Source organism: Sorex araneus, chromosome X (genome assembly GCF_027595985.1).
Source record: "Sorex araneus isolate mSorAra2 chromosome X, mSorAra2.pri, whole genome shotgun sequence".
NCBI lineage: Eukaryota > Metazoa > Chordata > Mammalia > Eulipotyphla > Soricidae > Sorex > Sorex araneus.
In genome coordinates this window covers 317,277,169-317,303,103 of record NC_073313.1, presented here as the reverse complement: position 1 = coordinate 317,303,103, position 25,935 = coordinate 317,277,169, and the positions used below count along the sequence as shown (strand labels likewise).

At 56.4% G+C, this 25,935-nt stretch overlaps 1 protein-coding gene across 1 annotated transcript in view; it reads left to right on the top strand.

The window, feature by feature from the left end:
• FAM178B (family with sequence similarity 178 member B) overlaps positions 1–25,935 on the top strand; it is a 97,153-nt gene that overhangs the window by 66,653 nt on the left and 4,565 nt on the right. Inside the window, exons 12-13 of the mRNA XM_004609295.2 lie at positions 4,226–4,313; positions 13,296–13,421. Coding sequence (XP_004609352.2) covers positions 4,226–4,313; positions 13,296–13,421 — 214 coding nt within the window. The remainder of the gene's footprint in view (positions 1–4,225; positions 4,314–13,295; positions 13,422–25,935) is intronic.

Genomic DNA, 25,935 nt, shown 5'->3' with positions numbered 1-25,935 from the left:
TCAGTAGAGTAAGTTTTCAGAGGGGTAGAGACGGTCCCTGAGTTCCAGCAGGCAGAGAGCTGGTGGCGGCTGAGTGTCCAGGGGGCAGCCTGAGATGAAATGAAAGGCAGTGGTGGGCAGGCGGCCGGCGAGGGCACGCCCCGCTCAGATGTGGGTTTCTTCTCATCCGTTCATCCCCTCTGTGCTTTTTCTGGGACTTTTCTTCTTTTCTGGACAACCGCCTTGCCCTGACCCACCCAGCCTGCCTCTTCCCTTCGGGACCCACCCCCGGCTCTGCTTAGGGCTGCCAGCATCCCCCACCCCCTCCCCCACACACACACCCTGCGGCTTCCCGCTCCCTGGCAGGCAGGCCTGGGTGGGGGATATTAATGAAGCCCAGATGCGTCCTTCTGACTCGGCTGCTCCTGCTCACAGGCTGGAAGAGGCCAGCTACCTCCCACTGTGCTCCTGCCCAGCTGCTGCTGGGCACCCGCAACAGCTGGAGAGGCAGGTCCTGGCTGGCGGGGGGGAGGGGGGTTGGGGGCAGGGGGCGGGGTTGGAGCCAACACCCCACAGGGAGAAGCTGGAGACTAGACAGGGGCGAGGGGCAGGGGTCAGGGGGCCCAGGGTGGAGAGCTGGCCAAGGAGTGCCCGTTCTGTCTCCCGTGGGGCCAGCCAGCGGAGGGCTGCCCCTCCTCAGGGCTCTGGGAATGGGCTTCTGCAGAAAGGGGGTCAGTCCGAAGGCAGGCAGGGTGGTCAGTGTGTGGCTTGGAGGGCTGGTCCCTGGACCAGCACTGCACGCGCCAGGCGCATATTAGAGAACATTATCCTTTGGTTCTGAGAAATTCAAATGCAGCTGTGTATCCTCTGTTTTTATTGGTTAAATATGATGCCCACCCTCACCCCCCATCCGACAGTCTTCCCCAAGTGGAGTTGTCTTGAACCGGGATATAGAAAACTCAACACAGACGGGCAGGCCAGTCTCTGTGCTAGTCTCCACAGATGACCCTGTGCCCCAGCACCCAGGTCAGGAACAGGACCACCCCCACCCCCCGCCCCGCACCCCCTTCCCTGCTCCTTCCCCACTCCATCCCTGCCCCTGACTTCCACCAGCTGGTCTTGCCCACTTCTGTACTTAGTATAAATGAAAACATACACGGCTGTTCTTTTGTTTCTAGCTGCTTTCACATGCCTCGTTGCTGATCGTCCCTGTCCTGTGGTGTTATCCTGCTCCTTCATGGTCCTCACATGGACAGCCGAGTGGTGTGGCAGTGCCCTGGTTATTTCCCCATCCTTTTATTGGGGGTACACAAGACTCCTCCTGATTCCTGGCAGTGTTTGGGGACCATACGTGACAGCAGGGTTGAGGGGGGATTGGCTGCATCATGGCAAACGCCTCACCCACCCAACCCCCAGATTGTCCCTTGGGTATACTTCTCCTGGAGCCCCAGCTCTGCTCTTGAGAACAGAGCTCCTGGGAACGTGGAATCTGCGCGTGCGTATCTCTGGTGGCTCCTGCCGCTTTACCCAACCAGAGTGGCTGCACCCACTTCCATCCGCAGCTGTGTGAGTGTCCCCACTGCCGAGACCATCCTAGTCCTTGTCATTCCGCCCTTGTACTATCTGCTGGTCCTGTCTGCTGTTGTTTCTCCCTTTAACCAGGAGCCCCTCGCTTTGTTGATTGAGCTGACTTGCTGGACTGAGTGCTATCTATGAAAATAAACAAGGGTCTGGCCCAGTTCCTGCCCCTGCTCCTGCTCCCAGCTTTGAGGAGGCCACTTTGCCCCAGTGGTCTGTTCCCAGGACGCCCCCCCCCCCCACGCCCCTCTGGAGGTGTCTATGGCAGCAGAGCCCAAGGTAGTTAAGCAGACGGAGCCTGCAGCAGCAGCTCGGGAGCAGCCGTCCAGCCCTGCTCCCCGAGTCCTTTCCAGGGAAACATCATTTCTGAGGGCTGCTCAAGGCTCACTGCTCGTGCATCAGATCCATCCAGGGATCTTCTGGTGATGTTGGGGGGGTACCTGAACCCGTCTCTTCTCACAAGGCCATTCCTTGGGCCAGAGAGGCACTTTCCTTCTACACAGCTGACCTTGGTTTGATCCCCTACGTGACATGGTCACCTGAGCACCGCCAGAAGTAACTTCTGGGTGCAGTCAGGAATAACCCCTGAGCACTGCTGGATGGGCCCCAACATCCTCCACCCCCCAAAAAAGCCAGTTTCATGCCATAGTTTCTTCTGCCTCCTCCATCTGCAAGCCTGGCTTCCCCCATGACAGCTTTGTTCAGGAGTCAAGGATGGGGCTGGGGTGGGTGTCTACTGCCCTCGGGGGCCAGCAGTACGTGGTGGTGCCTGGATCATGTCACCCTCCACTTAGGGCTGTGGACAGGGAGTGTGGGGGAGGAGAGGCCAAAGGCCTCCTGCTGGTCTGGCTCCCTTTCGAAGGCCTGCTCCTGCCTCTCCCAGCCCTGTCTTCTTCCCAGCCTTCATGTCCTAGGAGTAGCACAGCTCGGCTGTTTGCCACTGAAGATGTTAGCTGCATCCAGAGTAAATCAGGGCTGTTTGGGGAGAGACTCAGGAACCCAGCACAGCCGAATGAGCTGAAGTGACTCTAGACTCAGGAGCCGCCCGGTGGCCCAGGGCTGAGGCCTGAAAGGCACGGGGACTCCTAGAAAAGCAGGCCTGACCATGTGCCACCGGGGGACACTGGTTTAGGGGAGGGGTCCCCAAAGGACCCTTTTTGCATGCTGGGTCCCTCATTGCTACCACCTATGTGGCCTCAAGATGCTAAAGCTGTGAAAAAAAAATCCACAGCAAGGATCTGTGAGGGGCACTGTGACTTCCTGTTTCTGTCCGAAGATCAGCACAGACAGGGAAGGAGGGAAAAGGGGGCCAGGGCTGGGAGGGAGCCTGGGCTGGGTGATGCAGACGGCCTGGATTGGGGCCCCAGCACCACTACGTCTCCTAAGCGCGCTGGGAGTGACCTAGCAGTGCTGAGCTGGGAGTGGCCCCCAAGCACCGCAGGGTGTGCACACAAAACAAAACAGAAAAGAAAAGCACTATGGTCGCTCTGAAATGGCCAGTCACTTCTTTTTTCCATTTGCTTATTTTTCATAATTTAATTAAAGAACTATGAGTTACAAAGTTACTGATAATTGAGTGTTAGGGAAAAATCAAGATCAATCCAACCACCAGTGTCAGTTTCCGTCCACCAGTGGTTCCATGTTCCCTCCCCACCCCAACCACAACCCCAACCCCAACCCCAACCCCTTGACAGGTACATTACAAAGTTTCAGTGGTTGCAGCTCTCATGTTTTCAGTGTTGTTGTTGCGTCTTTGTTTTGCATATATGGCTACAACATCACCCTATCACCAGGATAACTGAAGCCCTGAATGCCTGTTCACCCATGACTTCCCGTTCTCTTCTTTTTTTTTCTTTTTCTTTTTGGGTCACACCCAGCGATGATCAGGGGTTACTCCTGGCTCTGCACTCAGGAATTACCACTGACAGTGCTCAGGGGACCATATGGGATGCTGGTATTTGAACCTGGGTTGTCCGCATGCAAGGCAAACACCCTACCCGCTGTGCTATCGCTCCAGCCCCCCATTCTCTTCTTCTCCCCTTGACTTCTTTCCTACTCTGTCCTCTGTAAACACTAAGTTCATTTGCTTTTTTTTTTCTTTTGCTTTACTTTTTGGGTCACACCTGGTGATGCACAGGGGTTACTCCTGGCTCTGCACTCAGGAATTACCCCTGGCCGTACTCAGGGGACCATATGGGATGCTGGGATTTGAACCCTGGTCGGCCGCGTGCAAGGCAAACGCCCTTCCCCGCTGTGCTATCTCTCCAGCCCCGTTTGCTTATTTTTTTTACTTTCTCATCATGCATGCTTTTTGGTGTTGTTGGGCTTTTGTTTTTGCTTTTTTTGTGGGGGAAGTGGTTGGGGGCACCCAGCAGTGTTCAGGGGTTACTCCCAAGCTCAGTGCTTAGGGATCACTCCCGGCAGTGCTTGGGGGACCATATGTCAGAGGTCAAATCCAGGCCTCCCACATGCAAAACATTGCTCTGCCCTTGGATGCATTTCCCTAACCCCATGCATATTTGTTGCCTCGAAATAAAATGATAAATACCAGGAGAGAAAGCCCTTGGCTAGGATTCCCCAGAGAAGCTCTCCCACATGGAAGCTATCTCCACACACAACCCATGCGGGGACTGCTCTCACCCAGCCTCTCTCCGACCCTTTCTTGCAGGCAGCTACGCGGCCAGCTCAGCCTCCTGATCATTGCCCGGATGCTGGACCAACAAGATACACTTCCTGTCTGGCAAGAGAAGGCTCAGGTGAGTGAGTGAGTGCTCCTGGGGCCTGTGGGGGATGCCCCTGAGGTAGTGCAGGCTCAGCCTGTGGCCTGTGCTCTCTGGAGGTTCCCCAAAGGTTAGCAGCCTCGCACCAGGAGAGCTGAGGTGCGTTTGTGTTGGTTGGTTTTGTGTTAAATTTCCTTCCCACCTACCTTCCTTTGTTGCTGTCGATGGTGATGATGCTGTGAAGACAGGCCATGCGTACATTGGACATGACACACAGCATGTTTGGCTGCGTGCTGCTACTGAGGCTGGTGAGTCGCTCTGGCCGCCATTCCTGGTTGAGGCACATGGTTGGTGGCTCTGGGTTCGCACAATGCTTGTCAGGGTCTCTCTCTCACTCGTTGGCCCTCACACATCATCTTAATTGGGGTACTTGTCTGGAGTGGCACTCCCCTATGTGACACTCACAGCTGTCTTCTGGGGCAGCTGGAAGTTGCTTGTGGAACCTAGAATCAAAGACAGCAAAGCTGCACGGGGCACTTCGTGACCAAGGCATGCAGAGGCCAGTGCTCAGCCACTGCTCCATTCCTCTGGGCCCAGGTTGAATTTCTTACTGGAATTCTCTTGGTGGTCTGTAACTTTCTATATTCTTTCTAAGTGCTAGGGCTGAGGATAGAGCAGTGAGAGGAAAAGTGTGTGTGTGTGTGTGTGTGTGTGTGTGTGTGTGTGTGTGTGTGTGTGTGTGTGTATAGTTAGATGTATAGGTATAGATACACTGTAGATAGATAGATAGATATAGACATTGTGTGTATGTGTGTGTGTGTGTGTTGGGAGAGCTAAAGCCTACATGCATACTTGATCCCCAGCACCCCAAGTCACCAAGCCCAGAGTAGTCCCTGAGCACGTTGGCTGTATTCATCCTGTCGTACATCTGTCACTTGCAGCTGTCTCCAGACAATTCCATCACCCTGAATAGAAATCGCTAAACACCAATTCCCAGAGTGAGGGATGTCCCTCAGTGGTAGGCTCTGAGTTTGATTCCTGGCACATCAACAGTTCCTCATTCCCTCCTCTTCCGGCTCCTGGGAATGCTATTCTGTGTCGGTGGAAAACAACAAAGGTGAAGCTAAATGTTACTCACTTGGAACGGCTCACGGCTGCCACGCCTCCCGCCCGGTTCTGTCCTCACTTCCCTGTTCCTCTTCTCTCCAGGGGACTCCAGCTGCACCCTCAGTGCAGCTCTGAGTCCAGGAGGCAAATGCTCACACCCTGCCCCAGGAATCACCCTGGGGTAATCTAAAAGCCAAGGGTACATCTGAACCCTCCAACTCAGCCACGTGAGAGAAGGGCAAAGCCTGGGGCACTGGGAGGATGTTCTGACAGGGGACATGGTGGCTAAGCCCGTAAGGCCTTGATTTCAGCAGTGGTGCCCAGACCGGTGAGGGCAGCACCCACTCGTGGGCAGAAGCCTGGCCTCTCTTCTGTCGCCATAGCCCCCTCTGCCTTAAATGCTTTCTTCAGGACTTGGCATCGCTGGAGACTTGTCGCTCCAATTGCAGCTAATATGTCACTTCCTACGACTCCCATAGAGGCCTTTTCTGATTGCCCAGTTCAAAGCACCCTGAGTCCACCATCCTATGTGCAGTCATTCATAGTGTGTCCCCCCACCACACACACACACACACACACACACACACACACACACACTGCTTGTTTGTCGGGGACTGCGCGGGCGCACATACACATGCAGCTCCTAAGGAGCGAGGATCCTGTTGCTGTGCTCACCCCTCACATATACCACAGTGCCTGGCACACACTGGTGGCCTGAACAGACAGTTCTCAGGTGGGATCTGAGGAGGGGCCTGCAGTGGGGTCCCCAGAAGTAGAGATTGATGGCAGAGTCGGTCTGCATGCGGAAGTCTCAGGTGCCCAGTCTGCAAGGCAGAGGCAGCAGAGAAGCGTCAGGGTCCCGCAAAGCACAGCCTGGGGGAAAGCATCAGAGCCAGAGGGGTGAGCGAGCCCCACGGCAGCTGCTCCCCGTGCCTGACTCACCGCGAGGGCCCCTGGCTCAGTCCCCCACAGGAAAGGAAGGAAGGGAGGGAGAAAGGGAGAGAGAGAGAAGGGAGGGAGGGAACTGTGATATCAAGGTCAATCCAGGTTCAGAATTTTGTTGGTGTGGTTTCGCCAGAGCCTTTGCCCAGGGGGGAGGGAGGCCTGAGGGCAGGCAGAGGGGAGATGCGAAGGAAAAAAAGAGGGGTCTGGACCTAGAGGGACACTGAGGGTCCGCAGGACCTGCTCCTCCCCGGGGCCTGGTAGGGGCCGAGTCCTTCAGCGTGTGAGACCCTCAGGAACCCCAGGAGTCCACGTGCATGGGGGACCGGGTATGAGCAGGCCAGGCTGAGGGCCCTGCCCCCGGCAGCACAGCGGCTTCTCAGCAGACTCCAGGGTGAGTCAGTGCTTAGCCTGCAGAGAGGTGTCTGCGGCCGCTCCACGTGCAGGGCTGCGAGCAGGGAGGCAGGGCTCGCTCAGGCCTGCCCGTGGCTCCTCCAAGCTCCCGGGCCGGCTGCAGCCCCAGCTGCTCCCCGCACCTCCCGCTCTCCTGGCTGCTGGCGCTCCCCTTTCCAGTTGGGCCTGTCAGACGGATCCTCTGAATACACCTTCAAAGGGCCCCTCACCCCCAGCCGCCCCCACCATCCCACAGCCCCTTTCCCAACTTCTCTCCCTCGGGACATGCCACCCAGCTGCCCTCCACACTCAGCTTTGAGCCCTGGCCCCTGCTGCCAGCCCAGATAGTGGCAGTGAAGCCAGGGCCCTGCACAGGTGGGTGCCAGGGTGGCCCTCTCGGGCTGCTTGGGCAAGTGCAGTGGGGAGTCGAGCTGGGATCCAAACCCCTTCCTAGCCCCTGTGGGTGACACCCTGGACCCTGCCGGCTAGCCTGGGTGTCCCACCTGTCCCTGGCTCTGGTGCTAGATAACAGGACTGCCCTGTCCCTCCCTCTCCCTCCAGCATAAGTGCTCAATCAACCTTATCAAGTGTTCACTGTCCAGGGTTGAGCAAAGACCTATGTCGCAGTTGTGGGGCGCAGCTGGGTGGAGGGTCTGTAGAGCTCCTGAGCAGGGAGGGGGCGTCCCCCAGCCCAGGTCGCTGGGCTCTGCCTGTGTCTCAGGCTGCAGTAGGAAGCTCAGTATAGGTGCACAGGATGTGACACCCTCAAGGCTTGTGTGTTCCTGAGGGTCCGGGGGTCATCCCCTGAGCAGGGGAACTGCCCAGACACAGCAGGGTTTCAGCCTCTGGGCCACTGTGCTCTAGACCCCACATCCCTCCTCCTCTGCAGTTCTCTCAGGCCAGGCCTGGGGTGAATCTGCCTTGCAGGCATGAAGCCACAGTCTCAGTCATCCACGTGCCCAGCAGCACTGGCTTGGTGTCCACAAGCAAGTGTGTGAGCCCCACATCTAGGGTTCGATGCCCCATCCGCAGCCACGCTAAGCAGCAGGGACAAGGTAGAAAACTCAGAGGCCAGGGAAGAGGGACACAGCCGTCAGGGGAGAAATCAGTGTTTGTGGGCCAGATGGTACTCGCCAGCCCGGACCTGAAGCAGGCCCTCAGCCCCGAGTGCTTGGACACAACTGCAGCCAAATCTTCTTTCCTCTGACTCCATGGCAAAAGGGGGGCAAGAGGTGGTACTTTGGTTACAGCAAGGAGTTGGGTGCCAGCTGCTGCATGTTTTTATCCCGGAGGTAAAAAGGTGTTGCTGGTTTTGTTGTATTTTGTGGGGAGGTCCATATCCAGCGGTGCTCAGGGGCTACTCCTGTCTTATTGCTCAGTTGTTGCTTCTGGGACCGCTCAGGAGACCATGGGTGAAACCCTGGCCACATACCCCCTGAGCCCTCGAGCTGGCCCTGGTGTTTGATTTTATTTTTTTCCATGAAGGCCCCCTTTGTCCAGCCTGGCCTTTGGACCTTAGCCATTTTCACTCATGGCGCGCTTGCACCGAGCCCTGAGGCCACTGCTGAAGTCCACATGAGTATATTATGCAGGTTCCCAGAAGCCCGGCTTTGAAGCGGGGGTCGGCTTCCGGGTGCTCGTCAGGGCAAGCATGCCTAAGAAATCCTCCTCAGGAATCTTTGGAGACAGGCAGGCAGAGGCTGAGAGGGGATGTGTCTGCAGATTGAGAGTGTTGGGCGGCTTCTAGGAATAAATGGAACTTGAACAGGAAAGAGAGATTTTCTCTTAGAGGAAATATTTTTCTTTCTGGATTTCTGTCCTGAGTTGGATTTTTAAGATGGCACAAGCTGCCACTACTATTTTGGATGGACTGAAATCACTTTGGAATTTGTTTTTTCCTGCACAAAGAGAATTTTGCTTTTGTTGAAAAAAGAAAAAGAAAAGAAATACATACCCAAAGGTATGTATATGTATTTTTCTTTTGTAGTTAGTTGCTTAAGAGAATATTAGAGGGCTAGAGACATAACTCAGGAGAGTGCCTGCTTGCATACAGGAAACCCAGGATCAAGCCTGAGTACCACGCGCTCCCCTGAGCACTGTCAGGAGTGACCCCAGAAAAGCAAATGGAGAGAATCTTTGCCAGGTCTGCACTCCATCCTCAATCATGGAGATGCTGGTGTGCTATCAGCTCACCTCTCAGCCTTTCAGGGTCTCCAGACGCTCTCTGGCCCTGGCCTTTTCCACGGGGCAAGGAGACGCCTGTGCCAATAAAGGTTATTGAAAGAGTCCAGCTTTTTAAAATTAAACTACAGCCAGATGGGCCAGGGAGATGGTATGGGGATAAGTCTTGCAATACACCAGACTCCAGTTCCATCCTGGCACTATGTGGTCCCCTGACCACTGCCAGGAGTGACCCCTGAGCACAGAGCCAAGAGTAGACCCACCGAGTGTGGGTCCAAAACCAAAATAAGTGGATAAAGACAGAAAAGAGGTGAGAGAGGGTTGGGAGGAGGCTGTTCCCAGGGCGACTGGAGAGGGCCATGGAGCACAGGCCTGGAGCAGCAGCAGCCCGGGGAGGAGCATCCCAGGGCAGGGAGGCCTCTGAGGCTAGGGGAGGGAGTGGGGCAGGGCAGGAAGAGTGGAGGTCAACCAGGTGACCAGGGACCCCTCTGCCAGGCTCCCTGCGGTGGGAAGTGATGGGAATTTCTGGGCATGCCAGGCCACAGTCAGTCTCGCTCATTTCCCCCCTTCTTTTCCCTCTGTGGTGGTTGCAGCGACAAGGCTGGGCAAAGGGGCGCCAGAATCTTTCTCAGCATGTGGTCTGTGCCAGGGATCAAACTAGGGGCCTCGGGCCAGCAAGACAGGCCATCTGCCCCTAATTCATCTTTGGGTTGCCACTGGAAGGTTTCAATAAGAGCAGAATCCTAATCACAGTTGCAAAATTTACACAAGGAGCCATAGCCCACCGTGCATAAGGCCTGGGGCCATTCCCTGCAGTTCGTAGCCTGGAGGTGCCAGTGCTTGGGCCCCCATGACCAGTGCTTGACCCCATGTTGAGTCCTTTTCAGGGGCTGTGAGGGCTACCCAGAGATTTTCGGGTTGCTGTGCAGTGCCCAGGTGGGACTTGGTGCCTCCCACAGGCCAGGCGTGTATGTGCATGTGTGTGCGTGCATGCGTACGTGTGTGTGTGTGTGTGTGTGTGTGTGTGTGTGTGTGTGTGTGTGTTCTCTCTCCCTCAGGCCATACCTGGCATGTTCAGGGGATGCTCACAGCTCTCCCAGATCTATGCTCAGGGGACCCTGCGGTGCCGTGAATCAAATCCGGGCCTCCTGTGTGTGAGAGACAGACTGCACAGCTGGCGCGTAGAAGCCCTTGCCTAGGCGAGGTGAGGTACAGGCCAAACAGGTCTGCGGAGAAATCATAAGAACCCAGGTCACCCCTTGAAGTCTCTTAGGTCAGATCTAGTCTGGAGTTTGAAAACCATGGGCTTCAAGTGACCAAGTGGGGGTTTGCGTCTACTGTGGAAAGGTTGGCCACAGCCCTGGCCCACCATTCACTCCTTCACCTCTTTTGTTTCAGGGAGGGGTCCAGGAGGGATGCCACACCTGGCTGTGCTTGGAAGCTATTTCCCACAGTTCCCTGGCAGGGAACCAGGCCCCCTGCATGCACAGCACACACACCTCTTGGAGTTCTCTGCTCTCATTCATCCCTTTAACATTTGTTACATGTCTCTCATATACCCAGTGCCACACTGGGCTCTGGGAACCTTGCAATAAGCAGAATTGCCAGCCTAGTCTATTCGACTATCTGTCCTGGGCCAGGAGACAGGGGAGGATAGTAAAGTAAACCTGATCACGTTGCTTCCGTGCCTGTGCAAAGGGGTCAGTGCTGTGGAAGGCAGAGTGGTGCAGGTAGGGAATTGGCAGGCAGGGAGCGGGGAGGCCTGAGCAGAGTGGATGTGCGCGTGAAGTGGAAAGAGCCTTTCAGAGTCTCCAGACGCTCCCTGATCCCAGCCTTTTCCAAGGGGCAAGGAGACACAGAGCTCAGAAGTGACTAGTGGTGTGGCTAGTCGTCCTGCGGGAATCACACAGGTCTATCTCTTGTGACTCTCTTTGGTTTGTCTGGGAGGCAGAGGCCACACCTGGCAGTGCTCAACTCTGTGTTGGGGGTGTGAGATGGGGCTGTTCCCTCGGTCTTGGAAGGTCCCTGCTGTGCTGGAGATTGAGCCTCCTGCAAACAAGCTCCACCCACTGAGATCTCCAGCCCTGGGGAATGATCTGTCCTCGTGGGGAGCATCTGCAAAGACCACTTATAGCAGTAGGTGAGGTGGAGGGAGGCGGCTGGGCACTGGCCCCATCAGGACTCAGGCAGTCCAGACCAGCTCTGTGCCAGGAGAGGACTGTGTGCACCGAGGCGGTGCTGGCCGGCGTGGCATGTGGGCCAGGACGTCCTTGGATGGCACCAGGCAGCTTGCAGGAGCTGCAGCTGCTCAGAGCCTGTGTGAAGCTGTATGCTGTGGAGTGAGGAGAATCCTGGAGCTCAGAGCTGCCTCTGGCTCCTGTTCCACCACACCCAGGGCTCTGGGAGCTGGGAGGGTCCCAGTCGGGGCGAGGCCCGCCTGCCAGAGAGCTGCTTCTGGGGTGTGGACTGCAGGCTGGCCCCAGTGCTTGCCCAGCTGTGAGCCCAAGCAGGCAGGGCTGTTCGGGAAAACTTCCTGCACACTTGCCAGGCACGCAGCCAGCTCAGCTGAAGCTGCAGGTGGTGCTTCTCTTTGCCGCCCAGAACCTTCCCTTGTCTCCCTCTCCCCTGCTGCCTCTTCTTGGCCTCTGAAGGGATCAGACAGTAGACCAGGAAGCTCTGGACCCTTTCCAGGAGCCAAGGCCCCGGGCCTGACTCCTCCCGGCTGCCCAGCTGCTCTTGTGGGCTCTGGAAACCTGGGCTGACTGCAGTGCTGAGCAGGTGTCTGCGGGTGAGTCAGGGAGGAGGCCAGGTGTGCTGGTAGGGCTGGGCTCTCAGCCGTGGCCCGCTCTGCCCCACCTCGCATCTTCTGTCGCTGAAGAGACTGTGGGAGCCCCGCTGGGCCGATGTCACCTCAGAGGGCCTGGGGACCAGAGCCACAAGTTAGCTCCAGGGCAGTTGGACAGTCCTGGCTGGGGCCCACGCAGCCAAGGCGATCCAAAGCAGGGTGTGACTCAGAAGGAGTGGCCAGCAGCAGATGCCTGGACGAAAACCAGCCATTGGCCCTGGTCGGGGAAGGGAGGCAGCACTCACGGATCATATGTGATATTCACGTGTTGCACCTTAGCCAAGGGACTGTGTGCACCTAGGGAAGAATCTGCATTTAAACAAGACAACTGCATGTTTGAACAACCAGTAAAGCCATATGCAGGTGCTGAATCATATAAAGAATTCTTGACATTCGTTAGTCAGGAGAATGATGCTGTGATTGTGTTTGGGTGGGGGTAGGGGTATCCTTATTCTTTTCTTTTTTTACTTTTTTTTCCTCTTTTTTGGCCACACCCAGTGGTGCTCAGCAGTTACTCCTGGTTCTGCACTCAGGAATTAGTCCTGGCAGTGCTTGGGGGACCATATGGGATGCCGGGGATCGAACCCCGGTCCGCCCTGTGCAAGGCAAACGCCCTAACTGCTGTATCTCTCCAGCCCCGATCCTTATTCTTTTCTAATAGAAATTCTTTTGGGGTAAGATGGGCTGATGTTTAGATTTACTTTAAAATTTCTGGAAGTAGGGGCTGGAGCAATAGCACAGCGGGTAGGGCATTTGCCTTGCACGCGGCCAACCCAGGTTCAAATCCCAGCATCCCATATGGTCCCCTGAGCACCGCCAGGGGTGATTCCTGAGTGCAGAGCCAGGAGTAACCCCTGTGCATCGCCGGGTGTGACCCAAAAAGTAAAATTTCTGGAAGTAAGGGGGCTTGGAAGATAGTATAGCGGGTAAGGCACTTGCCTTGCACACAGCCAACCAGGTTCAATTCCCCAGCATCCCATATGGTCCCCCAACCCCCGCCAGGAGTGATCCCTGACTGCAGAGTCAGGGGTGACCCCTGAGAATTGTCAGGTGTGGCCCCAAAACAAATAAACCAAAACCTCTGAAGTGAGAGGGCAGAGGTGGAGGCGGTGATGAATCGGGCTGGTGGGATGGTGTCATGTGCAGTCATGGCTCACAGCCTCTCAGGAGTGTTTTGATGCTCACGTGCACCCTTAGACATACAGTGACAGGTGCAGGGGCTTGCCGGTGCCCAGGAGATGGCTCTGGAGCCTTTGCCTGTCTGCTCCCACAGGAAGTGGCTTCACTTCCAGCCCAGGAAGTCTCCTACCTGGCCCCCGAGGGGCTCCTGGACACTCCCATGTGGAGTGTCCCTTCTCTCCTGGAGGGAACTGTGCTGATCTTGTGGTGCAGACAGGACCTCAGCTTCCTGTCTGCACCACAAGACCCAGGCGCCTCCCGGTCTTGGAAGCTACCAGGGGTTTTAGAGCCCGTGATGACGCAGCACCACCAGCCAGGGTGTCCCCAGGCCTCTTGCCACCTGTGTGTGACGGGCTCCCTCTTCTCCTCAGCTGTCCTCGCTCAGCCGGCTCCTCAGCCTTATGAGGCCGTCTTCCCTCAGGCAGCACCTGGGAGCTGAGACTGTGCAGCCCTGCCAAGAGCCACAGCCCAGGGCCGACGCCGAGCTCGACCACAAGGTGAGGCCTGGAACCCAAGCTGCAGCCTGTGGGGCTTGCCAGCAGAAGCTGCTCCTTCTCTCTGCCCCTCTGTGACCTATGTCCCTCCCGAGGTGCTGCCTGCAGGCCAGAGGAGGGGGGTTACCGCCTCCCTCTGCCCCCAGCACAGTCTGAAGGGGAATGGGAGCTGAGGTGCTGGAGGGGTGCAGAGGCGATCATGCAGAGTGTTCAGGTGGGAGAGCCAGCCTGTGGGGGGAGGAGTTCTACCTAACTGACTTTCCAGGCTCTGGCCAGTTCCACCGAAAGCTGCGCCTGGGACAGTCATGAATGACAGGTGCCCCAGATGATGCAGGTTGTGGGGTCTAGAATGCTTAACGTCTGTGGCTCTGAGGACAAAGCCAAGCAAGGGTAGTGTAGGAGCTCCAGGTGGAAGTCCCAGGCTTCCCAGGAGAGGTGGAAGCCTGCATGCTTTGTATGCCTTCTTCACACACACACACACACACACACACACACACACACACACACACACACACACACACATTCCGAGCACCACAGAGAGCACCACGGGGTGCAGCTCATAAACCAAAGCAACAGAAACAGGCGGGGAACCCCAAACCCAGCTACAGGGCACAGGCAGGAGGACTTGGGGGCGCCCTCTCAGTAGATGAAGAGCGCAGATACCGTCTTCTTCCCTGCGAACTCCAGCAGCTCCCTGGAGGGTGGCTGCCGAGGAGCCAGAAGTCCAGCCTTTGGGCATCATTCTGCAGATCAGATAAGTGGAATTAATGACTTAATGAACACAGAGGCCTATTACAAGGACAGGCCAACCCCCAGTGCTGCTTCTGGAGCTGGGAGGGAGGGTTATCTATGGGTTGTGCCTGATACCGGTGCCGTTAAGAGGTGAGCCTGCTCTCTGCCAGCCCCTCCATCTCTGCCTGCTCATTCCAGGGAGTTGAAGCTGATCCTGGACAGAGACTGAGTGGCAGGTGTGGGTGCCAGCCTCTGGTGGTCACTCTGGCAGGGTGGGTAGCCAGGCCCCAGGCCTGCGCTGGGGGCAGGGAAAAGGAGCAGAAAGGGAGTGGTGAGAATAGGCTGCGTCTCTGTCTGCCTGAGTGACAAAGTGACCTGGAGGCCCTCTGGGCCATGACTGTGACCTCAGCTAGCAGACCTGCTGCCCAGCCCCTCATCACCCCAGAAGAGGGGCATCTGCAAGCTGCGGGTCCCTGCCTTGGAGAGCTCGTTGAAGGCAGCACAGGGTCTGCCAGGCTGCTCTGATGTGGAGATGACCCGCTTGACCTGGGAACGTGAAGGCACTGGCAGCTCTTGTGTGGTGCCTGTCCCCAAGTGCCGGAGTGCTAGTCCCGGGATTAGGGCTGCCCAGAGAAGGGCGGGGCCCTGTGGCCTCCCCAGACAGGGGCGTGCCGAGGGCCCAGCCACACTTCCCCTCAGCCCACAGACTCTTCCTTAGGCCCCGGCATGTTTCATCTTCAAAGATGGGCAGCCCCGAGGAGCAGCGGCGTCACCGCCTGCTTTTACAGGCAGCAGTGGTCTGGGCCTCCTGCCTTTCATCCCCACAGCTCAAAGTCTTGCCCTTTAGTCTCTGAGGTGAGGTGTGGTATGGTGGGGAAACTGAGGCCAGAGTGAGGCTAGCCGGAGGGAGATGGCACCAGGCCTCTCCCATTCCTGCCAGCCCTGCAGATAAACACTCCCGCAGCCGCAGCCGTTCCTGGTTGCCCCACCTCGCCTCGGCCCTTGGCCCAGTCCCCTCTCCCTGGGGCAGTCCAGTCAGAGAGCCTTGGCCTCCCCCTTCACACACACCCCAGCTGGCGGGCTGCTGCTGGCGCCCAGGGCACTACTTTCTCCTCCGTGCCTGTGGCTTTGCAGTTGTCCTTTGATTTGTCTCCCACATAGACTGTGGGCACAGCTGGTGTCTCCGGGCTCACAGGCCATGTCGGAAGGAACAGGTATTCGAATGCCATTCACATTTCTCTGCCTCTGAGCTCTCCTCTTCTACTCCCTTCTGGCCATCCATCCCTTGCCCAACCGCCTACCCCTTTTATGGAAAACTCCTTCCCGCTGGCGCCCTGTAACCAGCATCTGTCTGGTAAGGTCCTGTCTCATTAAGGCCACAAGGGTTTATAGCCCGGCCTAAGGCTGTGGGAGGCCCTGACTTCAGAAGTATCACCTGCTTATGAAAGGACCAATCATGGTGCATTGTTTATAATTATAACTCAATGGCCTGCCTACATGGGAACCCTGACCATCAAGTGCAATAGACGAAATGCTACAATATGGTGGGGGTGATGGGGGCAGGCAGAGGGGTCCTCAGGTGGCAGAGGCTGACAGTGCCAGAGCAGGTAGGGTTGCCTTGCATACATTGGCTCAGATTCAGTTCCCAGCACCCTATATGGTCCCTCGAGCCCTCCAGGATAAGAGCCAGCCCTGAGCACTGCCATATTTAGCAAAATAAATAAATAAGAGAGGAGGCTGTGGTGGTCCCAGCTAGGTCAAAGAAACCAAGTGTCGTAGCAAATCAGAGCAGCACTCTGGTATAATTCTGCTTCTCAAGCCAGAAAGATAGGTAAGGTGCTTGCCTTGCATGTGAGCAACTGCAGTTTGATGCCTAGTACTACATATAGCTCCTTGAACCCTGCCAGGAGTAAATCCTGAGTGAGCCAGTGTGGCCCAGTGTCCTTGCTCCCCTCTAAAAAAAATGCCACATCTCTGGGTGACAGAGATAGTTCAAAGGACCAAGCACTTGCTTTGCATGCAGGAAGCCTGAGTTCAGTCCCCAGTTCTGCATAGTTCCCTGAGCCCTGCACCGGGAGTGACTAATAAGTACTGTTAGATACGGCCCACAAGCAAATAAACATAAAAATCCACTTTTTTTTTTTATTGGATCACCATGAGCTACAGTTACAAAACTTTCATGTTTGAGTTTCAGTCATACAATGATGGAATACCCATCCCCCCCCACCAGTGTACATTTTGTACATTTTCCACCACCAATGTCCCTAGTATCCCTCCCCTCTGCCCAAAATCCACTTCTTAACTAGGTGATTAGTGGGCCAGAGACAGAGTACAGGGGTGAGGCACTTCTTTGCATATGACCGACCTAGGCTTTATCCCCACCACCACAAATATTCCCCCAAGCACAGCCATGAGTCACTCTGAGCACAGAGCCAGGAGTAGTCCCTGAATTAGGGCTAGGTGTGGCCAGAGCCAGGAGTAGTCCCTGAGTTAGGGCTAGGTGTGACCCCAATTCTCTATCCTGTTCCCCCTTCCCCACCAGATAATTCAATACTTTTAGCACTTCATGAAGTTTTATTTTGTTTGTTTTTGCTTTTGGGCCACACATGGCTGTTTATTCCTGGCTCTGTGCTTACTCCTGGCAGATCTCTGGGACCATATGGGGTACCAGGGATCAAATTGGGTCAGTTGTATGCACGGCAAGCCCCCGGTCTGCTATGTTTCTTCTCTGGCCCTGAATTGGATTGGGGCCCAGGAGGGGGGATGCACATCTGGCTCAGAATCGCATGTGGTACTGGGATTAATGCCCTTAGCACCCAGCGCCACAGGCTAGTCAAGCACTTTAGCTTCTCTGCTGTCCTCTAGCCCATGTGAACTGCTTTTGTTTCTGCTAGGAGTCATAACCAGCAGTGTTCAGGGGCTGTTCCTAGCTCTGTGCTTGGGGGTCACTCTGGAGGTGCTGGGTGACCATGTAGTGCAGAGATGGAAACTGAACCTCCCATATACAAAGCACATGCTTAACCTGTTGAACTCTCTCCAGCTCCAGATTTCCTTCTCTCCTTCTCTCACCCGCCCTCCCCTCTGCTCCCCTTTTTGAGGTACAAGGCTAGTGTTCTTCCCCTGAGCCACATCCCTGGTCCATAAGGTTAAGGCACTTGTCTTATATGAATCCAACCCCAGTACCATCCCTGGCAATGGTCCCACTGGCACCGCCAGGAGTAAACTCTAAGTACAGAGCCTGGAACAGCCTCTGAGCACCACCTGGTGTGCCCTGGACCCTCTCCTGCAGGTAGTAATGATTTTCATGTAAGGAGCCCAGTCTCTGCCCCGCTGTGCTGGCCTGCCTGAGCTGGCCTCTCCCAGTGAGGAGAAAGCTCAAGGTCAAAGCCATATGGGAAGTCGGGGGTCCAGACAGCCCTGCTAAGTGGCCGGTCACCCAGAGCTGGCCTCAGGTGCTTCCCTTTGCAGAGTGTCCATCACTTCCACATGCCCTTCTGGGGCACCACTGGCCGAGCCTCTGCTTTTGGCCGCTGTGCAGATGAGCGTTGTGTAACTGGTCTTGATTTTCCTCTGTCCCTCAAAGTGACCCACTCAGCCTTCCCGCCCAGAACCAGGGCTTTCCTGGACTTTTTGTTTCCTTTTAGCTGACTTGAGTAAACTAGATTTGACCTGATTTTTTTTCTTGCTGCCTCTGTCCAATCGCAGCGTCTTGGCCCATTCACGTTCCTGGTTGTTTTGCTCTTGCTAAATCTGATGAGTCTGTTCTGTTCTGCTTACCATGCTGGGCTGTTGTTTCTGGCTGAGGCCTCCCAGGCCTTTTGCTTACAGCTGCTACCGGGAAGGAGCGAGAAGGTTCCATTGTTCCCTCTGGGATTCGGAAGGGTTGTGCACCCAGAATCTGTATGGCGGTGGGAGTTCTTGCCCATTTGGAAGTGGTGAGGAAGTGAACTCCCGCTCATAACGTGGGAAGTGAACAAAGATTCCCCCAAAGGAGAAGTCCCACAGTTGGGGCTGGATTGAGGCGCCAGGATTCTGTCTCCCCTTCTGCTTTTGGGGCAGCCAGGGGCCAGCACCCAGACAGCAAGGCCAGCCGCAGTTGTCTCCTTGCTCCCTCTCCAAGCTGGGGGATGCACTGAATAATAGACATGTGGGGGGGAGGGACAGCCGTGAGCTCTGAGCTGGTCACTGATGCTCTGGGGTGAACCCGGCTGTCACCCAGACTCCTTTGGCTCATCCTGGGGTGTCTGCATTTGTGCAGAGCACACGGTCCTCTCTGGAGTGTGTTGGGGTGCATCTCCTAGATCTCTGTGCTGTGCCCTGTGCTAATAGAGTTGATGAACAAGTTCCACCACTTTGCTGCTGCTGCTCTGATGCAGCTAGGCTGTCCCTGGCCAGGTGACCTGCAGGCACAACCCCTCCCCATCCCCTGCCCCCTGCCCCAGAACTTTCCCTTTCCCCACTCCAGGCCAGCCAGCTGCGGTCCAGCCCCTCACCCTACACTTTGTGAGGGCCTTGCCCTGGGGGACATGCGCAGGCTAAGAACAGGAGGGCTGGGAGGAAGCAGACTGGCTTTGAGGAAGAGAAAACAGATATTCAGGACAAACAGATCCTGAGTTAGTTCCCCCGCTGGTCTGTGGGCTTTTCTCTTCCTCCAACAGGAGGAACCTCAGTGGTCCTTGAAACAAACCTCTAAGTGGAAGCGTGGCGTTGACTTGAGGGGGTCTGTTGGGAGCCCGGCCACACAGCACCCCGCCTAGGGTACTGCTGGCACCTTCACGTCACCCGCGCCCAGGCCCCACCGCTGGTCGGGGCTCCAGGAATGTGGGCTTCTACACCAGCCTGTGTGTGGACTGGCGCCCAGAGATGGGGTGACGGGGTGGCTCCTGACCTGCTCTCTGGCCTGCCCCCTGGGCCACCTCCCTCAGGACCACATGGGAGCCTGCTCCAGACCTCCCACCCCACCAGGTTGCTTCCCCTTCCCCGAAGTCTCTCATTTTTGTTTCCCCCAGACTAGGGAGAAGCTACCGGGGTGGCCTCTCACCGAGCCGCAGGCTCTGCCTCCTGCCCAGGGCTCGTCCCACCACCCAGGCTTGTGTTTCCCAGAAACCCTCATTCTGGCTTCTGCTGCTCCTCCTTGCTGTGGTGCCTGGGCTGTCGTCTGCCCTGGGATTTCTGTAGTCAGGGCGGCCTGTTACCTGTGGCATGTCCGAACACTGCTTCACACACATAAACCGGCTGCAGCAATCTTGCTCTCTCATAGCCAACCCCATTTCAATCCCCAGTATCCCTTCTGGTCCCCCAAGTACTGCCAGGATTGATCCCTGAGCACAGAACCAGGAGTAAGCCCCGAGCATCTCTGCATGTGGCCCCATCCCCTTTCCCCACCCGCCTCCAAAACACAGCAACAGAACCTTCCACATATATAGAATCATCTTGAGGGCAAGTCCCGAGCCTTTCCCGGGTCCCCAGAACTACAGCACGGCCAGCGCCGTGGAGAATGGTTGCCTTGCGTGTGAGGCCTGGACTGGATCACCAGCGCGGCCAAAAAGAAAAACAAATAAAACAAAGTCACATGGTGCCAGAGACCACGTGGAAGCTGGCCTCCAGCATGCAGAGCCTGTGGTCCCGCCCTGGGCTCGGTCATTTCTCACCTCATCCCAGGGCAGAGGTAGCCTGGGACCCCGAACCAGAGATGCTCCCAGCCGCATACCCGAGTGCGCCACACAGGGCCTCCCTCGCTGTCCCCTCTTGGAGGTCAGTCCCTACAGTCCATGGTCTCCTCCTCTGCCCTTCTGCTCACCTTTTCCTGTCCCTTGTCCCCTGTCTTTGCCAAGACTATAGTGAGGGAAGCACGCACACACATCCTGAAAGGTCGGGCAGCTGGAGGCAGGGCTGAGCAGTGCCTGCAACCCGGATTGTCTCTGCAGCTGTCTGCAGCCCTCGGCTCTGTTCCCAGGCCAGCTCTCCTGCCAAGCCCTCAGGGCCTCCAGGCTGACTGGCCCGGTGCGGCGGATGCCTCACCCCCAGGCCATTCATGTTGCAGGGCATTAGTGGCCCACCCTATCTGTGGCCTCCCCTGGATTCCGGGCCCAGGCTGCTTGGTCCGGGGAAATGACAGCATCCTGGCACACTGTGACCACAGAGTGGACAGGACCCCGCATGCCTAGAAACCAGACTTAAGCGACAGCCTCCTCTGGGTCTCCAGCCACAGGCTGGGGCCATGGGCTCTCAACCTGACGTGAAAGGTGGCCTTGCCCGCATGGAGACTCAAGACTCCATGAGTGAGTGAGCACGGCTGCAGGAGGGAGGACGACAATGAGAGGCCTGCACTCCCTGAGGCCTCTCCAGCCCTGGCCTCACCCCCTGAGACAAGGTTTCCCCCCCACATAACTCCTGTCCATGTGTCCCCTCTGAGCAGCCGAGCCGGGCTTTTGACCCATACCCACCCAGTCACCCAGGTTATGGGCTCTAGGCCTCTCAGGCAGAGCAGGAAGAGACTGCCATGCACCCCATGACCATGACCTCTCGCTGTCCCGACCCCTGCCCCCCACCATGGTCAGCAGGAAGCCAGAAAGGAAGGGTGGGCTGGGTGGGAGCTCTCAGACGAGGATTTGCCTGCAGCCCCCCAGTTCCTGCCCCAGGAGACCTAGGGACGGGTCAGGTACTCCCAGATGACCCCGTGCGGCACCTCCACGGGAACAGAGTGCGCTCTCGGCCTTCCTGCTTTTGTCCAGCTCCCTGCTTCCCAGTGGCCTCCCTGTGCCTGGGTCTCCCCGAGCTCCAAACCTCGATCTGATGACCAGGGCTGGAGCAGCAGGCTTTGAGGGAGAATCCCACAGTCTCTCCTGTGCCCCTTCCTCCGGCAGCCTCTGTGGGAGCCCTGAGGGGGCTGCGGCACGCAGCCTCTGTCTCTGCACCCTCTGGGACTGTGCTGTTCCCAGCAGCTGAGCTGGGAGGAAGTGGTTCCTGTCCAGATGCTGCCAGCCTGGTTCCCTAATCCTTCCTGGCTGCCTCACCGCTCCCCGTTCCGGTGCCAGCCACCCCCTCACCCTAACAAGCTGTGTCCTCTACAGCATCACTGTCCATCCTTCCCGGGGTGAGTCTGGCCCGTCTGCCTATGACGTCTGTCCCTTGGCCTCTCTGCCCTATGCCCTTGGGGACCCCATGAGGAAGACATGTCATGTCACTGCTCATTTCCTAATGATTTGCGCGTGCATCCTCTCATTTCCTGCTCCCCGGGAAGGCGTTGATCTGTTCACGTCAGCCTTTCCTCAGATACAGTCTTTGGAGGCAGACCTGGTGCTTTGGGGGAACATTACCTTGGAGCGGTCATGGAATGGGCAAGGTCATAGTGTGCTCTTAAGAGCAGGAAGAAGTGGCATTTCATAGGTGACAACAAGTGGCATACTACAGGATGGAGAAGGGCATCCCCTGTCATCCTGGGTTCCAGAGGAGAGGCTGCCAGATTAACTTTGGCTTGTTTTTCTTTTTTCTTTCTTTCTTTTTTGTTTTGTTTTGTTTTGTTTTCAGGTGACACCAGCTTTGCTCACAGATAACTCCTGGTTCTGAACTTAGGGATCATTCCTGGTGGGATCAGAACCATATATGGTGCCAGAGATGGGACCTGGGTGGATTGTGTCCTACCTGCTCTACTATTGCTCCAGCCCCGGACTGTGGCTATTGTGTGCTGGACTGAGGCTCCTGGTCTGCGTCCTGCAAGTGGCCCTCACTCAGGCTGTCTCATGATTCATCATTGTTGTGTTTTGGCCAGCCTGGGGTACAGTGCCAGCTGTGCCTTTGAGACTCAGCCTTGAGGCCTGCTGCTCTCCCTTTGCGGGTGGCTCCAGTGTCAAGTACCCTTACAACACTCAGACACAACTCACATCAACATACAAATTCTTTTTTTTTAATTTTTTTAGAGAGTCACTGTGATGTACAGTTATAAACTTATGAACTTTTGTGTTTGCATTTCACTCATATAGTGATCGTTTACCCATCCCTCCACCAGTGCCCATTCACCTCCACCAATGATTCCAGTATCCCCTCACCACCCCCACCCCATCCCCCACCACCCCACCATGCCTCTTGTTCTCTCTCCTTATGTGTATTGTAGTTTGTGATAGAGGTATTGAGTGGCCTTCATGTTCGGTCTATAGTCTACTTTTAGTTCGCATATTCCAACCCGAATGGGTCCTCCCAACATCCTCTATTTGGTGTTCCCTTCTCTATCTGAGCTGCCTTTCCCCCAGCATGTGAGGCCAGTTTCCAATCTGAACACACAAATTCTTATACATACTCATTCATCCACACTCACATATACACTCACACTCATACATATGCTCATATACTCATACAGGTACATATATGCACATACAAATTCTCACATACACACTCATATATACACTCACATACACATAAGCACACACATGCACACACACACTCATACACTCACACATAAGATCACACTCTTCCACACACTCACACACAGCCCTGCTCTTCTCAGCTGAATGGAAAGAAAGCATCAGTGGTTGCCTCAGACCAAGCAACTCTGAGGACTCCGTGAAATGATGTTACAGGTTTAACTTGATTTGGTTTGGGGCGCCCATCTGGCAGTTCTCAGGCACTACTCCTGATTCTGTGCTTGGGGGAGTGCTCAGCATTGCTCAGGGTACCATGTGGTGCTCGGGATGGACCTGAGGTTCCCTCAGGCAACTTGTACTAAAGTTAATGTCAAAAGGAAAAAGAAGCCCAAAGGCCCCAGCTTTCCACCTTGGTTCTGAAATGGCCATAGAGCTAGCGCTGCGCCAGAACTTCCCAGACCACACGGGTGCCGGAGCGCTACAGCCGCAGGTCCAGACCAAGCCCTGAATTCCCCTCCTGGGTCATCAGGCCAAGCTGGAGTTGGAGGACCTGTAGACAGGGCGCAGTGAGCGTGTGCGTGAACGCAGGTCCCCGGAAGCCAGGAGCAAGGAGAGAAGCGAACAGAGGCAGCTGCTCCGGGGAGCTGGAGGGGAGCACCTGCAGCATGAGCCTTGGCGCCCCAGCTGTGGAGAGGCCGCCTGTCTCCTCGGCAGTGTTCCTGGTCAGCCTTCATCCTGCCCCCCACATCTGAGCCGAGACATGGCTCTACCTGCTCCCACGCCCTGCACCCCTGCCCTGAGTCCAGCCTGTGGACTGGAATAAGCTGGACTCAGAGTCGGGCCAGCGGGGGAGGCGAGAGGTTGCATGCTCTGGGCCTTGTTAGGGGCTTCCTGGGATCCCCTCCCTTCTCCCTTCTCCCTTCTTCGGAGCAAATAACCCAGGTCACCCCCGGCCAGCTCCCTTGGCATTAGCTGGAGGGGAATTTTCTAAGAGTTCCTGGGAACTGTCCACCCCTTTTCCGTTTCATCTTACAGCAGAAGCACGGTGAAGGGAGCCCCCTGACCCTCAGGAGAGCCACATCGCCTCCTCCCCACTCTTCTACCCCATGTCCATTTTAGGGGGGCTCTTTAGGGCTCTCAGGCTCCAGGCCAGTAAGGAGGGTCAGGCTTTGAACTTCTCCCAGCAGTTTCTGGAGCTCAGGACGTGGGAGCCTGGAGCCCTGCTGGCAGCGGCCATGGGATGGTTCCATCCTGTCAGCACTGGGTCCAGGCACGTCCCAGTCATCACGCTCGCTCAGACTCTGCCTCTCCCCGAATGGCTGCCTGAGGCTTCCCGTTTCCCGCGGGGGCTCCCAGTCTCCACTCACACCCAGTGGGGAGGACTGACAAGCGCCCAGTCCTCCGACAAGACTCTGAAGCCCCCGTTACAGCCCCTGTCCACACCCCTTCAGGACTCCGGAGACAAGGGAAGAGGGGGCCTTCACACCCGCAGGGGTGAGGCGCCCCAGGCTTGCCATCCTCCCTCGGCAATGGTTTGAAAGGGAGCGAAGATGGAGCCCGGGGTGTCAGGGGGACTACGAGCAGGAGCAGGATGGGGCTTGCTGAGTTCAGGGGCTGGTCACGGAGCAGGAAGTGCTGCAGCACACCTGGCTGTGTGGAGGTTCCCCACCCCTCCCTGCCCTACCCGCTGCAGGCCCGCTCAAGGTGGATTCTGCACCTTGGGAAGGAGGGGCAAGAAGGGGCCAGAGCAGGCCAGGTGGGGGCTACAGTTCCATGGGCCTCGCAGCTCCTGGATCACCTCCTTGCCAGGTCAGAGCAGATCTTTGTTTGCCTTTGGGCCACACCCCGCTGTGCACAGGGATCAATCTGGCAGGCTTCGAGACCGCATGTGGTGCCAGGGATCAAACAAGTGACCTACCCACCCGGGTCAGAGCAGATTTAGGGGAACCTTGTCTTGGTTCTCAGGGCTGAGGCCTGGAGTAGCCCCTCCAACATGAGGCCTCCAGGAGGGGCTCGGCAGCCTCTGGGAGGGGCGTTTCTGACCCCCTTTTCCTGAAGTTGGAGCAGTTTTTCTTAGCTGGCCTCCTGTCACTCGGGCCCCGCGCCAGCGGCTACCCTCCTATTGGAGGAGATACTGCAGGGTTCCCCGAATTTGGAAAGTCACTGTAGTGAGTGTGGCTGGCAGGGCCTTTCTCAGGACCAGCTTTCCTTCTCACTAGTCCCTCCCCGCTGACCCCAACACCCACTCACACAATCGTTTCCGGGGATTTTCCCTCCAGATTCAGTTATGGGAATCAGCATAAAACAAAGTTGTGAAACCTCATACTCACAGCTTACACTTTTTTCTTCTCAGTAAATCCCCGCCGTTATTCTTCAGGTCCTGCCCCCCACCCCACCCCGTGCCCCTACATGCGCCTCCCTACTTGAAAGATCAGTTCTGCCGCCGACAGAGGGACGGGAGAGTGTGGGGCGCTGAGTCTCCATCTGGCTGCGGTCCAGGGCCCTCTTGGCTCGGTGGCTCACAGCCCGGGGCCTGGAGGAGAACAGATCAGCCGGCGGCCTGCAGGCAGCACAGCGGCCCGGGTGCTGGGGGTGGGTGGGTGATAGGCCTGAGAGGTAGCCCCCCTCTTTCCGGGCCCTGCCCCCCCTTTCCAGGCTGCCTTCTCCACCTCCTGGCCCCCACCTGGCCCGAAACCCAGCTACGGCTCTCTGGCTTGAGAAAGTCCCAGCTCAGTGCTCCTCCGAGGCCCAGGGGCTCTTCCCCTAATGCATTCAGGCTGAGTCAGTGACTGTTCATAATATTAGCCCATTTAAAATTATTGGTGTTTTGGTGTGGGGGCCACATCGGCAGTGTTGGGAGACCTGCTATGCCAAGGATAGAACCGAACCATCTCCATGGTTAATGTTACTTGGGGGCAGGCAGTGGGGAGATTGGACCACATCCAGTATAGTGCTCAGGAGCTATTTCTGGTGGCACTTGATGGACCATAGGTCATTTCTAGGGATCAAACCAGAAAATGCCTTAAACCCTATTCTATCTCTCGGGCCCTTGACATTATTTTTATAGCCTTCATAGCATTCTGATTGTGAGAGTAAAGCATGTACATTATAGAGAAATGGTTCTTTTTATAGGTTGTTCTAGGACCTTTGTAGAAAGGGATATTTTGGGGGGCAGAGTGATAGTAAAGAGTGTGTAAAAACACAAAAGAGAAAGGGACTAGCAGGGCTCTATTTCTCCTGCTGCCCGAGTTCGGTAGTCTCATGCCGCTTCCCCACCCCGGGGGAGGTTGATGGCGATGATGAGGCAGGCAAAGGAAGGAAGAAGGCCAAACTGGTTGCTCGATCAGCTTATTTCGTTCTCTCTCTGCTTCTCTCCCAGTTCTCAATCTCTCTCTCTGGATCTTCCTCTATTCCTCTGTCTTCTT